Below are 16,973 nucleotides of genomic sequence, written 5' to 3' on the forward strand. Positions count from 1 at the left end.
GCAGCCATGCAGGAGCAAATTTGCTGCTCAGCAATGCCGTTACTGGGCTTAATATTCATTGTTGACTACGTGGTCAAATGGTGTGCAGGAGCAAATTTGCTGCTCAGCAATGCCGTTACTGGGCTTACTATTCATTGTTGACTACGTGGCCAAATGGTGGGCCCCTCAGCGAAGAACGGCGTCAAAGGAGATGGCTTAGAGGGCTGAGTAGATGACAACAAGCGCTAACGTCTTTCACTTCACTGGCCCATGCTCAATTTCTTCGCACGGTTTGGTGGGGCACTAAAATTTTGGAAAATTTTGTTGCAACCTTCACATTTCGGAGCTGGATAGTGGAACAATCATAATTTTTCCTATGTTTAAGCTAGACAATTTTGTGAAGAAGACCTTCTCCAAAACAAACAATTTCACCTTTATGAAAGTAAACTGAAGGCGAGATTCATGCCCAGAACAATAACCAAACAATCCAACGAACTGAAGTTGTAAATAAACAAACTATGAATGCACGGCAATAGAACATCTAAAAGTGTTTGCCACTTTGCCTACAAGCGGTCATCGAGAAGCTCACACAAACACATACTCTATGATGCTCTAGGATCATCACAACAAACGGCAAATTAAGGAATTATTCAGAACCCTGAACGACGGCGTGGCAGCTAGGATAAGCATGCTCGGAACCACGGGCTCTGGTAGGCGTACTCGGCGGTGTGCCGCTTGTCCTCGAGCGCGGCGTACTTCGTCTCGTCGAGCCCGACGGAGGAGGAGAACTCGGCGGCCTTCTTGTCCAGAGCGAGAAGGATGCCGTCTCCCACCGTCCAGTAGGCGAACCCGTAGGTGCTCCCTGCGAAGTGGAAGGGGCCCAGACCCCTGCCGCTCCCGAACTGGTCGCCGTAGACTGCCATGCTGCTACGAGCGGCGCCGGAGGTCCAGCGGCCGCCGCCGGCGGACGAGAACGCGCAGGCCCTGGCGACGCCGTCCCCAGGGCGATAGACCGCGCACGTCACCCTGAAGTTGGACAGGCTGATGCGCGCGCCCGCGTCCTCGCCGTGGAGGAGGAAGGCGCCCAGGCAACCGCAGCCCTGGAACCACGCCGAGAGCGGGACGGTGCTGTAGCTCCCCGTCAGGGGATCGCAGACGACCAGGGCATACGCCGGCGACCATGTTGTCTCCTTGTCCAGGAGCAGCAAGAGCAGGAGACCGTCCCAGAAGTCGGCGAGCTCCCAGCAGCGGCCCGCCAGTCCCGGCCGCGGGAGGAAGTCGAGCGCGAGGTTCCGCGCGACGGCGGCGGCCACCCACCGCGAGGAGGAGGGGACGAAGACGGGGTTGCCGCCGGGCGGACGCGGGTGCCGGTGGCGCTCGTCGACGCGGTAGTGGCCGGAGAAGTGGGCGGGCGACAGGCCGCGGAGCGAGATGAACCGGAGAAGGAAGCGTCCGACGTCGCCCGCGATCACGCGGCGCCAGCGCCGGCACGTGCACGCTGCGTAGACGAGGTGGCGATGCAAGGGGAGGCGCAGGAACACGAGCTCGAGAAAATCGTCCGTGAGGGCATCGATCTTGGTTGCCGGCGCGGTTTCCCTCTGGGCACTCTTGCGGCGGCGGCGGCGGCGGCGGCGGCGGCCGTCCTCCATGGCCACCTGGACCTTACCCTAGCAGAGGTGAAAAGGCTCGGTCGTAAATGGGTGCGCTAATTTCGCCCTGGAGGATAAATCACGCAGAATGGACCCAGGTGGTTCGGTTGAAGAAACGGCTTTGCCAAGTCTCAGTCTCTCTCTCAAAAAAAAGTCTCAGTCACATGCTCAGCCGTTGGAGCTTGTTTCTATTTCTCGCGTGTCAGGAAAGAGAGAAGTGCATATTTCAACCCTTTCCTAGTCTAATTTACAATCCTGAACTTTAATACCGTCTAAATTACAACCCTCAAGTCTCAAAACCGGTCAGGATTCAACCCTCCCCTCCCTGTTGACCGGTTTTGACCTGGGGTGACCAGTTTTGACTAGTCAACGGGTCCAACCAGCATGCCACGTTGGATTTTTTTTTCAAAATTTCAAGAAAAAGTAAATAAAAATCTATAAGATCAGGGACAATATATAAAAAGGCAAAATTCCGAAAAAAATTGTTTGCGAAAAAATTGTTCGCCGTCACTCGTCGTCGCCGTCGCCGGTCGCCGCCGTCGCCCGTCGCCTTTTGAGCTGCTGGTTGCAGCTCCGCTGCTCACCTGTGCTGTCCATCCCCTCACCTCTCCCTCGCCCCTGCAGAATCAATGGCGACGACGCCCCGTGATTCACATCCAAAAACAACGGTGGTAGCAAAAAAATATGATGCTTTCAGCAAACTAGAAAACGATGATAGCAAAGAAGATGAAAAACCAATTGACGAAAAGTTGCAACCAGTGACAAAAAAGCTTCGTATCACGATGGAAAAAGCTTCATCCGGCGATAAAAAAGCTTCAATCATAGAGCCGAAAGCCATGGACGAGAACAAAAGGTTGCAACCAGCGATTACAGAAGCTACAACCGGTACTGAAAAAAGCTTCAAGCTTCATGTCTTAGCTGCAACCCATGACGATGCTGACGATGTTTTGCTGCAACCGTCTTCCTTTTTTGATACGACCGGCGATGTAATTTGCTGCAACCCTTTTTCATGGCAGCGGGCGCCGGTCGGCAGTAGTCAGGCAGTAACTCGGCGAGCAGTCGGGCAGTCCCTCGGCTTGGCGGAGCACACGGACGACAGCAGCCATCGGCCGGCGGCAGCACGGGGTAAAGGAAAAGAAGAAGCATGGCGCAGAGAGAGATGGGGCTGAAGGTAGAAGAAAGGATAAGGATAAGATTTGAGACAGTTGTGTGAGGCCCACCTACACACATCTTGCGCCGAGGGTGTTTTCGTTGATGCTGGAGCCAGCGTGGCCCTCGAGACCGGCCGAAAGTTCGGCCGGCGTGCCGTCCCGAAGTGCTTCCCTTAGGAAAACGGTCTGCATCATTTTCGCGAAATCACTAATTAAGGAGTACTCGTTGTAAATATCATTTCAATTCCCCTAGTTGCGACAAGTGACGCACATGCAGCGTGCCATTTGTCGCAACCTAGTAGTTTTCCCTTTTTTCGTAGATCCGCTTATTCAAAATGTTTTATCTCTCAAACCGTGCGTTCAAATCTCAAACCGCTTTAACCGTTGGATTCCTCGCGTCGAGATCTTCAAAACTAGATCCCATGTTGATAGGTTTTGACGAACTTTTTTTTCACAAAAAAAACGGACGAAAAAACCGAACCGGGAGCACGAGTTTTTCCCATTCTGAAAGAGGCACGCCCGTGCCTCTCACGAAGTCATAACCGTGCCTCTAGCGGAAGCAAAACCGTGACTCTCGCTGTCGGATTCCGGGCTCCGCAAAACCCTTAAGATTCTAACACAGGGGCGTGACGAAGATCTCTCCCACTACACGTCTACCTAGCGCCTCGCTCTTCTCCTGGTGGTAGGAATGGAATGCAAGCAAGCAAACAAGTAGAGCACACAAGAGTTTGTTGGGGAACGTAGCAGAATTTTAAAATTTTCTACGCATCACCAAGATCAATCTATGGAGTCATCTAGCAACGAGGGAGGAAGGAGTGCATCTACATACCCTTGTAGATCACGAGCGGAAGCGTTCAAGAGAACGGGGATGATGGAGTCATACTCGACGTGATTCAAATCACCGATGACCAAGTGCCGAACGGACAGCACCTCCGCGTTCAACACACGTACGGTTGGGAAGACGTCTCCTCCAACTTGATCCAGCAAGGGGGAAGGAGAGGTTGATGAAGATCCAGCAGCACGACGGCATGGTGGTGGAAGCAACGGTGATCTCAGCAGGGCTTTGCCAAGCGCAGGGAGACAGAGGAGTGTCACGGGAGGGAGAGGGAGAGGCTAGGGGCTTGGGTGAGCAGCCCTCTCTTCCCCCCACTATATATAGGGTGCCTAGGGGGGCGCCGGCCCTAGGAGATCCAATCTCCTAGGGGGGCAGCGGCCAAGGGGGTGCCTTGCCCCCCAAGGCAAGGGTGGCGCCCCCACCCCTAGGGTTTCCAACCCTAGGCGCAGGGGGAGGCCCAAGGGGGGGCACCAGCCCACTAGGGGCTGGTTCCCCTCCCACTTCAGCCCGTGGGGCCCTCCGGGATAGGTGGCCCCACCCGGTGGACCCCCGGGACCCTTCCGGTGGTCCCGGTACAATACCGGTGACCCCCGAAACCTTCCCGATGGCCGAAAATGGACTTCCTATATATAAATCTTCACCTCCGGACCATTTCGGAACTCCTCATGACGTCCGGGATCTCATCCGGGACTCCGAACAACTTTTGGGTTACCGTATGCTAATATCTCTACAACCCTAGCGTCACCGAACCTTAAGTGTGTAGACCCTACGGGTTCGGGAGACATGCAGACATGACCGAGAAGCCTCTCCGGTCAATAACCAATAGCGGGATCTAGATACCCATGTTGGCTCCCACATGCTCCATGATGATCTCATCGTATGAACCACGATGTCGAGGATTCAATCAATCTGTATACGGTTCCCTTTGTCAATCGGTACGTTACTTGCCCGAGACTCGATCGTCGGTATCCCAGTACCTTGTTCAGTCTCGTTACCGGCAAGTCACTTTACTCGTATCGTAATGCATGATCCCGTGATCAACCACTTGATCACATTGAGCTCATTATGATGATGCATTACCGAGTGGGCCCATAGATACCTCTCCGTCATACGGAGTGACAAATCCCAGTCTCGATTCGTGCCAACCCAACACACACTTTCGGAGATACCTGTAATGTACCTTTATAGTCACCCAGTTACGTTGTGACGTTTGGCACATCCAAGGCACTCCTACGGTATCTGGGAGTTGCACAATCTCATGTCTAAGGAAATGATACTTGACATTCAGAAAAGCTACAGCAAACAAACTACACGATCATTGAGCTATGCTTAGGATTGGGTCTTGTCCATCACATCATTCTCCTAATGATGTGATCTCGTTATCAATGACATTCAATGTCCATAGTCAGGAAACCATGAATATCTGTTGATCAACGAGCTAGTCAACTAGAGGCTCACTAGGGACGTGTTGTGGTCTATGTATTCACACATGTATTACGATTTCCGGATAACACAATTATAGCATGAACAATAAACAATTATCATGAACAAAGAAATATAATAATAACCATTTTATTATTGCCTCTAGGGCATATTTCCAACAGTCTCCCACTTGCACTAGAGTCAATATTCTAGTTACATTGTGATGAATCGAACACCCATGCAGTTCTGGTGTTGATCATGTTTTGCTCTCGGGAGAGGTTTAGTCAATGGATCTGCCACATTTAGGTCCGTATGTACTTTACAAATCTCTATGTCTCCATTTTGAACACTTTCACGAATGGAGTTTAAGCGACGCTTGATATGCCTGGTCTTCCTGTGAAACCTGGGCTCCTTGGCAAGGGCAATAGCTCCAGTGTTGTCACAGAAGAGAGTCATCGGGCCTGACGCATTGGGTATGACTCCTAGGTCGGTAATGAACTCCTTCACCCAGACTGCTTCTTGTGCTGCCTCCGAGGCTGCCATGTACTCCGCTTCACATGTAGATCCTGCCACAATGCTTTGCTTGCAACTGCACCAGCTTACTGCCCCACCATTCAAAATATACACGTATCCGGTTTGTGACTTAGAGTCATCCAGATCTGTGTCGAAGCTAGCATCGACGTAACCCTTTACGACGAGCTCTTCGTCACCTCCATAAACGAGAAACATTTCCTTAGTCCTCTTCAGGTACTTCAGGATATTCTTGACCGCTGTACGGTGTTCCATGCCGGGATTACTTTGGTACCTTCCTACCAAACTTACGGCAAGGTTTACATCAGTTCTGGTACACAGCATAGCATACATGATAGACCCTATGGCCGAGGCATAGGGGACGACACTCATCTTTTCTCTATCTTCTGTCGTGGTCGGGCATTGAGCCGTGCTCAATCTCGTACCTTGCAATACAGGCAAGAACCCCTTCTTTGACTGATCCATTTTGAACTTCTTCAATATCTTGTCAAGGTACGTACTCTGTGAAAGACCAATGAGGCGTCTCGATCTATCTCTATAGATCTTGATGCCTAATATATAAGCAGCTTCTCCAAGGTCCTTCATTGAAAGACACTTGTTCAAGTAGGCCTTTATGCTTTCCAAGAATTCTATATCATTTCCCATCAACAGTATGTCATCCACATACAATATGATAAATGCTACAGAGCTCCCACTCACTTTCTTGTAAATGCAGGCTTCTCCATAAGTCTGCATAAACCCAAACGCTTTGATCATCTCATCAAAACGAATGTTCCAACTCCGAGATGCTTGCACCAGCCCATAAATCGAGCGTTGGAGCTTGCACACCTTGTCAGCATTCTTAGGATCGACAAAACCTTCCGGCTGCATCATATACAATTCTTCCTTAAGGAAACCATTAAGGAATGCCATTTTGACGTCCATTTGCCATATCTCATAATCATATAATGCGGCAATTGCTAACATGATTCGGACGGACTTTAGCTTCGCTACGGGTGAGAAAGTCTCATCGTAGTCAACCCCTTGAACTTGTCGATAACCCTTAGCGACAAGCCGAGCTTTATAGATGGTCACATTACCATCCGCGTCTGTCTTCTTCTTAAAGATCCATTTATTTTCTATGGCTCGCCGATCATCGGGCAAGTCAGTCAAAGTCCATACTTTGTTTTCATACATGGATCCTATCTCGGATTTCATGGCTTCCAGCCATTTGTCGGAATTCGGGCCCGCCATCGCTTCTTCATAGTTCGAAGGTTCACCGTTGTCTAACAACATGATTTCCAAGACAGGGTTGCCGTACCACTCTGGTGCGGAACGTGTCCTCCTGGACCTACGAAGTTTAGTAGTAACTTGATCTGAAGTTTCATGATCATCATCATTAACTTCCTCTCTAGTCGGTGCAGGCACCTCAGGAACATTTTCTTGAGCTGCGCCACTTACCGGTTCAAGAGGTAATACTTCAACAAGTTCTACTTTCCTCCCACTTATTTCTTTCGAGAGAAACTCTTTCTCTAGAAAGGACCCATTCTTGGCAACAAAGATCTTGCCTTCGGATCTGAGGTAGAAGGTATACCCAACAGTTTCTTTAGGGTATCCTATGAAGACGCATTTTTCCGACTTGGGTTCGAGCTTTTCAGGTTGAAGTTTCTTGACATAAGCATCGCATCCCCAAACTTTTAGAAACGACAGCTTAGGTTTCTTCCCAAACCATAATTCATACGGTGTCGTCTCAACGGATTTCGACGGAGCCCTATTTAAAGTGAATGTGGCAGTCTCTAAAGCATAGCCCCAAAATGACAGCGGTAAATCGGTAAGAGACATCATAGATCGCACCATATCTAATAGAGTGCGATTATGACGTTCGGACACACCATTATGCTGAGGTGTTCCAGGCAGCGTGAGTTGTGAAACTATTCCACATTTTCTTAAGTGTGTGCCAAATTCGTGACTCAAGTATTCTCCCCCACGATCTGATCGCAAGAACTTGATTTTCCTGTCACATTGATTCTCAACCTCACTCTGAAATTCCTTGAACTTTTCAAAGGTCTCAGATTTGTGTTTCATTAAGTAGACATACCCATATCTACTCAAGTCATCAGTGAGGGTGAGAACATAACGATAGCCACCGCGAGCCTCAACACTCATTGGACCGCACACATCAGTATGTATGATTTCCAATAAGTTGGTTGCTCGCTCCATTGTTCCTGAGAACGGAGTCTTGGTCATTTTACCCATGAGGTATGGTTCGCACGTGTCAAATGATTCGTAATCAAGAGACTCTAAAAGTCCATCTGCATGGAGCTTATTCATGCGTTTGACACCTATGTGACCAAGGCAGTAGTACCACAAGTATGTGGGACTATCATTATCAACCTTACATCTTTTGGTATTCACACTATGAATATGTGTAGCATTACGCTCGAGATTCATTAAGAATAAACCATTCACCATCGGAGCATGACCATAAAACATATCTATCATATAAATAGAACAACCATTATTCTCGGATTTAAATGAGTAGCCATCTCAAATTAAAAGAGATCCTGATACAATGTTCATGCTCAAAGCTGGCACTAAATAACAATTATTGAGGTTTAAAACTAATCCCGTAGGTAAATGTAGAGGCAGCGTGCCGACGGCGATCACATCGACCTTGGAACCATTCCCGACGCGCATCGTCACCTCGTCCTTCGCCAGTCTCCGCTTATTCCGCAGCTCCTGCTTTGAGTTACAAATGTGAGCAACGGCACCGGTATCAAATACCCAGGAGCTACTACGAGTACTGGTAAGGTACACATCAATTACATGTATATCACATATACCTTTCGTGTTGCCGGCCTTCTTGTCCGCTAAGTATTTGGGGCAGTTCCGCTTCCAGTGAGCACTTCCCTTGCAATAAAAACACTCAGTCTCGGGCTTGGGTCCATTCTTTGGCTTCTTCCTGGCAGCTTGCTTACCGGGCGCGGCAACTCCCTTGTTGTCCTTCTTGAAGTTCTTCTTACCCTTGCCTTTCTTGAACTTAGTGGTTTTATTCACCATCAACACTTGATGTTCCTTTTTGACTTCAACCTCTGCTGATTTCAGCATTGAATATACCTCAGGAATGGTCTTTTCCATCCCCTGCATATTGAAGTTCATCACAAAGCTCTTGTAGCTCGATGGAAGCGACTGAAGGATTCTGTCAATGGCCGCATCATCCGGGAGATTAACTCCAAGCTGAGTCAAGCGGTTATGTAACCCAGACATTGTGAGTATGTGCTCACTGACAGAACTATTTTCCTCCATCTTACAGATGAAGAACTTGTCAGAGACTTCATATCTCTCGACCCGGGCATGAGCTTGAAAAACCATTTTCAGCTCTTCGAACATCTCATATGCTCCGTGTCTCTCAAAACGCTTTTGGAGCCCCGGTTCTAAACTGTAAAGCATGCCGCACTGAACAAGGGAGTAATCATCAGCACGTGTCTGCCAAGCGTTCATAACGTCTTGGTTCTGTGGGACGGGTGCGTCACCTAGCGGTGCTTCTAGGACATAATCTTTCTTGGTAGCTATGAGGATGATCCTCAGGTTTCGGACCCAGTCCGTATAGTTGCTGCCATCGTATTTCAGCTTAGTTTTCTCTAGGAACGCGTTGAAGTTGAGGACAACGTGGGCCATTTGATCTACAAGACATATTGTAAAGATTTTAGACTAAGTTCATGATAATTAAGTTCATCTAATCAAATTACTCAATGAACTCCCACTCAGATAGACATCCCTCCAGTCATCTAAGTATAACATGATCTGAGTTAACTAGGCCGTGTCCGATCATCACGTGAAACGGACTAGCCAACATCGGTGAACATCTTCGTGTTGATCGTATCTTCTATACGACTCATCCTCGACCTTTCGGTCTTCCGTGTTCCAAGGCCATGTATGTACATGCTAGGCTCGTCAAGTCAACCTAAGTGTATTGCGTGTGTAAATCTGGCTTACACCCGTTGTATTCGAACGTTAGAATCTATCACACCCGATCATCACGTGGTGCTTCGAAACAACGAACCTTCGCAACGGTGCACAGTTAGGGGGAACACTTTCTTGAAATTATTATGAGGGATCATCTTATTTAAGCTACCATCGTTCTAAGCAAATAAGATGTAAAACATGATAAACATCACATGCAATCAAATAGTGACATGATATGGCCAATATCATTCGCTCCTTTTGATCTCCATCTTCGGGGCTCCATGATCATCGTTGTAACCGGCATGACACCATGATCTCCATCATCATGATCTCCATCATCGTGTCTTCTTGAAGTTGTCACGTCATCTATTACTTCTACTACTATGGCTAACGCTTTAGCAATAAAGTAAAGTAATTGCATGACGTTTATGTTGACACATAGGTCATAAATAAATAAAGACAACTCCTATGGCTCCTGCCGGTTGTCATACTCATCGACATGCAAGTCATGATTCCTATTACAAGAACATGGTCATCTCATACATCACATATATCATTCATCACATCCTTTGGCCATATCACATCACAAAACACTTGCTGCAAAAACAAGTTAGACGTCCTCTAATTGTTGTTGCAAGTTTTTACGTGGCTGCTATAGGATTCTAGCAAGAACGTTTCTTACCTACGCCAAAACCACAACGTGAATTGCCAATTTCTATTTACCCTTCATAAGTACCCTGTTCATCGAATCCGATCCGACTAAAGTGGGAGAGACAGACACCCGCCAGCCACCTTATGCAACTAGTGCATGTCAGTCGGTGGAACCGGTCTCACGTAAGCGTACGTGTAAGGTTGGTCCGGGCCGCTTCATCCCACAATACCGCCGAATCAAGATAAGACTAGTAACGGCAAGATAATTGACAATATCGACGCCCACAACTACTTTGTGTTCTACTCGTGCATAGTAACTACACATAGACCTAGCTCATGATGCCACTGTTGGGGAATGTAGCAGAATTTTAAAATTTTCTACGCATCACCAAGATCAATCTATGGAGTCATCTAGCAACGAGGGAGGAAGGAGTGCATCTACATACCCTTGTAGATCACGAGCGGAAGCGTTCAAGAGAACGGGGATGATGGAGTCGTACTCGACGTGATTCAAATCACCGATGACCAAGTGCCGAACGGACAGCACCTCCGCGTTCAACACACGTACGGTTGGGAAGACGTCTCCTCCAACTTGATCTAGCAAGGGGGAAGGAGAGGTTGATGAAGATCCAGCAGCACGACGGCGTGGTGGTGGAAGCAACAGTGATCTCAGCAGGGCTTCGCCAAGCGCAGGGAGACGGAGGAGTGTCACGGGAGGGAGAGGGAGAGGCCAGGGGCTTGGGTAAGCAGCCCTCTCCCCCCCCACTATATATAGGGTGCCTAGGGGGGCGCCGGCCCTAGGAGATCCAATCTCCTAGGGGGGCAGCAGCCAAGGGGGTGCCTTGCCCCCCAAGGCAAGGGTGGCGCCCCCACCCCTAGGTTTCCAACCCTAGGCGCAGGGGGAGGCCCAAGGGAGGGCACCAGCCCACTAGGGGCTGGTTCCCCTCCCACTTCAGCCCATGGGGCCCTCCGGGATAGGTGGCCCCACCCGGTGGACCCCCGGGACCCTTCCGGTGGTCCCGGTACAATACCATGACCCCCGAAACCTTCCCGATGGCCGAAACTGGACTTCCTATATATAAATATTTACCTCCGGACCATTTCGAAACTCCTCATGACGTCCGGGATCTCATCCGGGACTCCGAACAACTTTCGGGTTACCGTATGCTAATATCTCTACAACCCTAGCGTCATCGAACCTTAAGTGTGTAGACCCTACGGTTTCGGGAGACATGCAGACATGACCGAGAAGCCTCTCCGGTCAATAACCAACAGCGGGATCTGGATACCCATGTTGGCTCCCACATGCTCCACAATGATCTCGTCGGATGAACCATGATGTCGAGGATTCAATCAATCCGTATACAATTCCCTTTGTCAATCGGTACGTTACTTGCCCGAGACTCGATCGTCGGTATCCCAATACCTTGTTCAGTCTCGTTACCGGCAAGTCACTTTACTCGTATCGTAATGCATGATCCTGTGATCAACCACTTGATCACATTGAGCTCATTATGATGATGCATTACCGAGTGGGCCCAAAGATACCTCTCCATCATACGGAGTGACAAATCCCAGTCTCGATTCGTGCCAACCCAACAAACACTTTCGGAGATACCTGTAATGTACCTTTATAGTCACCCAGTTACGTTGTGACGTTTGGCACACCCAAGGCACTCCTACGGTATCCGGGAGTTGCACAATCTCATGGTCTAAGGAAATGATACTTGACATTCAGAAAAGCTACAGCAAACGAACTACACGATCTTTGAGCTATGCTTAGGATTAGGTCTTGTCCATCACATCATTCTCCTAATGATGTGATCTCGTTATCAATGACATTCAATGTCCATAGTCAAGAAACCATGAATATCTGTTGATCAACGAGCTAGTCAACTAGAGGCTCACTAGGGACGTGTTGTGGTCTATGTATTCGCACATGTATTACGATTTCCGGATAACACAATTATAGCATGACAATAGACAATTATCATGAACAAAGAAATATAATAATAACCATTTTATTATTGCCTCTAGGGCATATTTTCAACAGAGTTTACCCAGGTTCAGGCCACCTTGCGGTGTAAAACCCTATGAGGGAGTCCTGGATTAGGGGGTGTTCGGATAGCCGGACTATACCTTCAGCCGGACTCCCGGACTATGAAGATACAAGATTGAAGACTTCGTCCCGTGTCCGGAAGGGACTTTCCTTGGCGTGGAAGGCAAGCTTGGCGATACGGATATTCAGATCTCCTACCATCGTAACCGACTTTGTGTAACCCTAACCCTCTCCGGTGTCTATATAAACCAGAGGGTTTTAGTCCGTAGGACAACATAGACAACAACAATCATACCATAGGCTAGCTTCTAGGGTTTAGCCTCTCTGATCTCGTGGTAGATCTACTCTTGTACTACCCATATCATCAATATTAATCAAGCAGGACGTAGGGTTTTACCTCCATCGAGAGGGCCCGAACATAGGTAAAACTTCGTGTCCCTTGCCTCCTGTTACCATCCGGCCTAGATGCACAGTTCAGGACCCTCTACCCGAGATCCGCCGATTTTGACACCGACATTGGTGCTTTCATTGAGAGTTCCTCTGTGTCGTCGCCGTCAGGCTTGATGACTCCTACGATCATCAATAGCGATGCAGTCCAGGGTGAGACCTTCCTCCCCGGACAGATCTTCGTTTTTGGCGGCTTCGCACTGCGGGCCAATTCACTTGGCCATCTGGAGCAGATCGAAAGCAACGCCCCTGGCTGTTAGGTCAGATTCGGAAGTTTAAACTACACGGCTGACATCCGCGGGGACTTGATCTTCGACGGATTCGAGCCACTGCCGAGCGCGCCGCATTGTCCCGAAGAGCATGATCTAGCTCTGCCGCCGAACAGTACCCTGGAGGCCGCACCTGCATCAGCTTCCACCCTTAATTCGGAGCCAACTGCGCCGATCGAGGATGGGCGGTTGGACGCCACCTCGTGGGCTGCGATCCCGACGGCGATTGAGCCGAACACCAGCCCCGCACTCCGCAAGACTCGTGACTCCAAGGAGCCGGACTCCTCTCCGGACTCCGAACCCTCCGTGCCCCTGCCAATCGAATCTGATTGGACGCCGATCATGGAGTTCACTGTCGCGGACATATTTCAGCACTCACCTTTCGGCGATATTCTGAAGACACTGGAGTCTCTCTCTTTATCAGGAGGGCCCTGGCCGGACTATGGTCAGCATGGTTGGGGTACGGATGATGAAGAAATTCAAAACCCACCCACCACCCACTTTGTAGCCACTGTCGACGACTTAACTGACATGCTCGACTTCGACTCCGAAGACATCGACGGTATGGACACCGATGGAGGAGATGATGAAGAACCAGCGCCTACTAGGCCCTGGAAAGCCACCTCGTCATATGACATATACATGGTGGACACCCCAAAAGAAGGAGATGGCGATGGAACAGCGGAGGATGACCCCTCCAAGAAACAGCCTAAGCACCGGCGTCAGCAGCGCCGCTCAAAATCCCGCCAAAACAAATACGGCGATTCCAGCACGGGAGATAATAATACTCCGAAAAGTGCCGAAGAGAACCCCCTCCAGCAAGATTTAGCACAGGAGGACGGAGAAGCCAGCCCTCATGAGAGAGCGGCAGACGGGGAGGTCGACGACGACAATTATATGCCTCCCTCCGAAGACGAGGCAAGCCTCGACGACGACGAATTCGTCGTACCGGAGGATCCCGTCAAGAAAAAGCATTTTCAATGCAGGCTTATGGCCACGGCAAGAAGCCTCAAGAAAAAACAGCAACAGCTTAAAGCTGATCAAGATTTGCTAGTCGATAGATGGACTGAAGTCCTTGTGGCCGAAGAGCATAAACTCGAATGCCCCTCCAAGAGCTACCCAAAGCGCAGGTTGCTGCCCCGATTAGAGGAGGAAGCACTTGATGCGGCCGACCGGCCACCTCATGGCCGCGACAGAGAGGCCTCTCGGCCCTCCACTCAAGCCGCACCCCGTACCAAGGCATGGGAATATGCGCCGGACTTACGAGATATGTTGGAGGACAAGGCAAGGCAAACAAGATCGATCTACGGATCGCGTGGGCACCCTACGGCTTGAGACGGTAACTGTCACGCCGGCCACAAATTCAGCAGGGCCGAACACAGTAGACAAAGCTCATTGGAGCTACGTCATGATATAGCCCAGTATAGAGGCGCCGCACACCCACTATGCTTCACAGACAAAATAATGGATCATCAAATCCCCGAGGGTTTCAAACCCGTAAACATCGAATCATATGATGGCACAACGGATCCTGCGGTATGGATCGAGGATTATCTCCTTCATATCCACATGGCCCGCGGTGATGATTTCCACGCCATCAAATACCTCCCACTCAAGCTTAAAGGACCAGCTCGGCATTGGCTTAACAGCTTGCCAACAGGATCAATCAGTTGTTGGGAGGACCTGGAAGCCGCATTTCTCGATAATTTCCAAGGCACTTATGTGCGACCCCCAGACGCCGATGACCTAAGCCACGTAATTCAGCAGCCATATGAATCGGCCAGCCAATTCTGGACACGGTTCCTAACAAAGAAAAATCAAATAGTCGACTGGCCGGACGCAGAGGCCCTAGCAGCCTTCAAGCACAATATCCGTGACGAGTGGCTTGCCCGGCACCTAGGACAGGAAAAGCCGAAATCCATGGCAGCACTCACGACACTCATGACCCGCTTTTGCGCGGGAGAAGACAGCTGGCTTGCTCGTAGCAACAATATGACCAAGAACCTTGGTAATTCGGATACCAGGGACAGTAGCGGCGGGTCACGTCGCAACAAGCAGAAGCGCCGCATTAACAGCGACAATGCTGAGGATATGGCAGTTAATGCCGGATTCAGAGGCTCTAAATCCGGTCAGCGGAAAAAGCCATTCAAAAGGAATCCTAGGGGCCCGTCCAGCTTGGACCGAATACTCGACCACTTGTGCCAAATACATGGCACCCCTGAAAAGCCGGCCAATCACACCAACAAGGATTGTTGGGTGTTCAAGCAGGCAGGCAAGTTAAACGCCGAAAATGAAGACAAGGGGCTGCATAGCGATGACGACGAGGAGCCCCGGCCACCGAACAACAATGGACAGAAGGGTTTTCCCCCACAAGTGCGGACGGTGAACATGATATACGCAACCCACGTCCCCAAGAGGGAGCGGAAGCGCGCGTTAAGGGACGTATACGCGGTAGAGCCAGTCGCCCCAAAGTTCAACCCATGGTCCTCCTGCCCGATCACCTTTGATCGGAGAGACCATCCCACTAGCATCCGTCATGGCGGATTTGCCGCATTGGTTCTAGACCCAATTATTGATGGATTTCATCTCACTAGAGTCCTTATGGACGGCGGCAGCAGCCTGAACCTGCTTTACCAGGATACAATGCGGAAAATGGGCATAGATCCCTCGAGGATTAAGCCCACCAAAACAACCTTTAAAGGCGTAATACCAGGTGTAGAGGCCAACTGTACAGGCTCAGTCACACTTGAAGTGGTCTTCGGATCTCCGGATAATTTCTGAAGCGAGGAGTTGATCTTCGACATAGTCCCATTCCGCAGTGGCTATCACGCACTGCTCGGACGAACCGCATTTGCCAAGTTCAATGCGGTACCGCACTACGCATACCTTAAGCTCAAGATGCCAGGCCCTCTAGGAGTAATTATGGTCAATGGAAACACCGAACGCTCCCTCTGAACGGAGGAGCACACGGTGGCCCTTGCAGCGGAAGTACAAAGCAGCCTCTCCAGGCAGTTCTCCAGTCCGGCCATTAAATGTCCGGACACCGTCAAGCGCGCCCGGAGTAACCCACAACAAGACCGCCTGGCACGTTCCGAGCAGGCGTAGCAATGCGGCCCCAACCCTAGCCCTCGCAACAATGCGACATCAGTACTTCGCGTACATATCTACGCTCTAAAAATACCATGGGTATAGGGGGAGGGGCACCATCACGGCACGCCCAAATCGCGGCTTAAACCACACCAGGGGCTGCCGATTTTTTAAAATTTTCTCTTACTTTCAGGACTCCATTCTCTGGAAGGCCTGTTCGGCAGTTCAATTGCCGCACAAACGATGCAAGAACCAGGGAGGCAGACAAGCCACGCCGCATTACGGAACTCCCAGGTGGTCTCTATCACGAGCAGTATACCTGTTTCGCATACTATTCCGCAGCTTGCCCCTAGAGCAGACATGTTAAATAGTCCAACTTTTTGTTTATCGCATTACCTGTATCGTTCTGCTTTGATCGCAGCCATTTTTAATAAACAATGCATAGCTTTTGTCTATTTTTGCATTACTTTTTTATAAATATATGTTCCTTAATGACATGTTGCACCCGTACAATTTGGTACGGCCAAAATACGCCAGGGGCTTTAGTACCCCTCAATATGGTGTGAGAAGTCCGAACACTTTCACAAGTGCGGCACCCCGAACTTATAGCATTATATGCATCGGCTCTAAATCATGTCTTGGGTCAATAGTTGGGTTTGCCCGGCTCCTCTGTTTTGGTGCCTTACGTTCCGCTATATCAGCTAAGGTAGCACTAGGAGAACCACTACGATTGTGCCCCAGTTGAGCTGGGCCGAGCACCTCAGTGGAGAAAGCTAAAACTGACTGTCATGATGAAGCGAGAGTCGGTCGCTGTTCGAGAGGTTTTTTCGAGTCCTAAAGACTTATGACGCTTAGGGCGAGGAGTCGGCTCTGTCCGGCCAAGGCGTGGATAGCGCCCCGAACTCGGTCTTCCGAATACCAGGGGCTTCGCCGAAATTTAAAATTATA

At 49.8% G+C, this 16,973-nt stretch overlaps 1 protein-coding gene across 1 annotated transcript; it reads right to left on the reverse strand.

The window, feature by feature from the left end:
* Window positions 1–457: 457 nt before the first annotated feature.
* Window positions 458–1,707, reverse strand: LOC125548183. Its single transcript, XM_048711855.1, has one exon. The coding sequence runs from the start codon at window positions 1,626–1,628 to the stop codon at window positions 657–659; it is 972 nt and encodes a 323-aa protein (XP_048567812.1). The 5' UTR covers window positions 1,629–1,707; the 3' UTR covers window positions 458–656.
* Between the last annotated feature and the right edge of the window lie 15,266 nt (window positions 1,708–16,973).

Source organism: Triticum urartu, chromosome 3 (assembly GCF_003073215.2).
Source record: "Triticum urartu cultivar G1812 chromosome 3, Tu2.1, whole genome shotgun sequence".
In the NCBI taxonomy this organism is placed as follows: domain Eukaryota; kingdom Viridiplantae; phylum Streptophyta; class Magnoliopsida; order Poales; family Poaceae; genus Triticum; species Triticum urartu.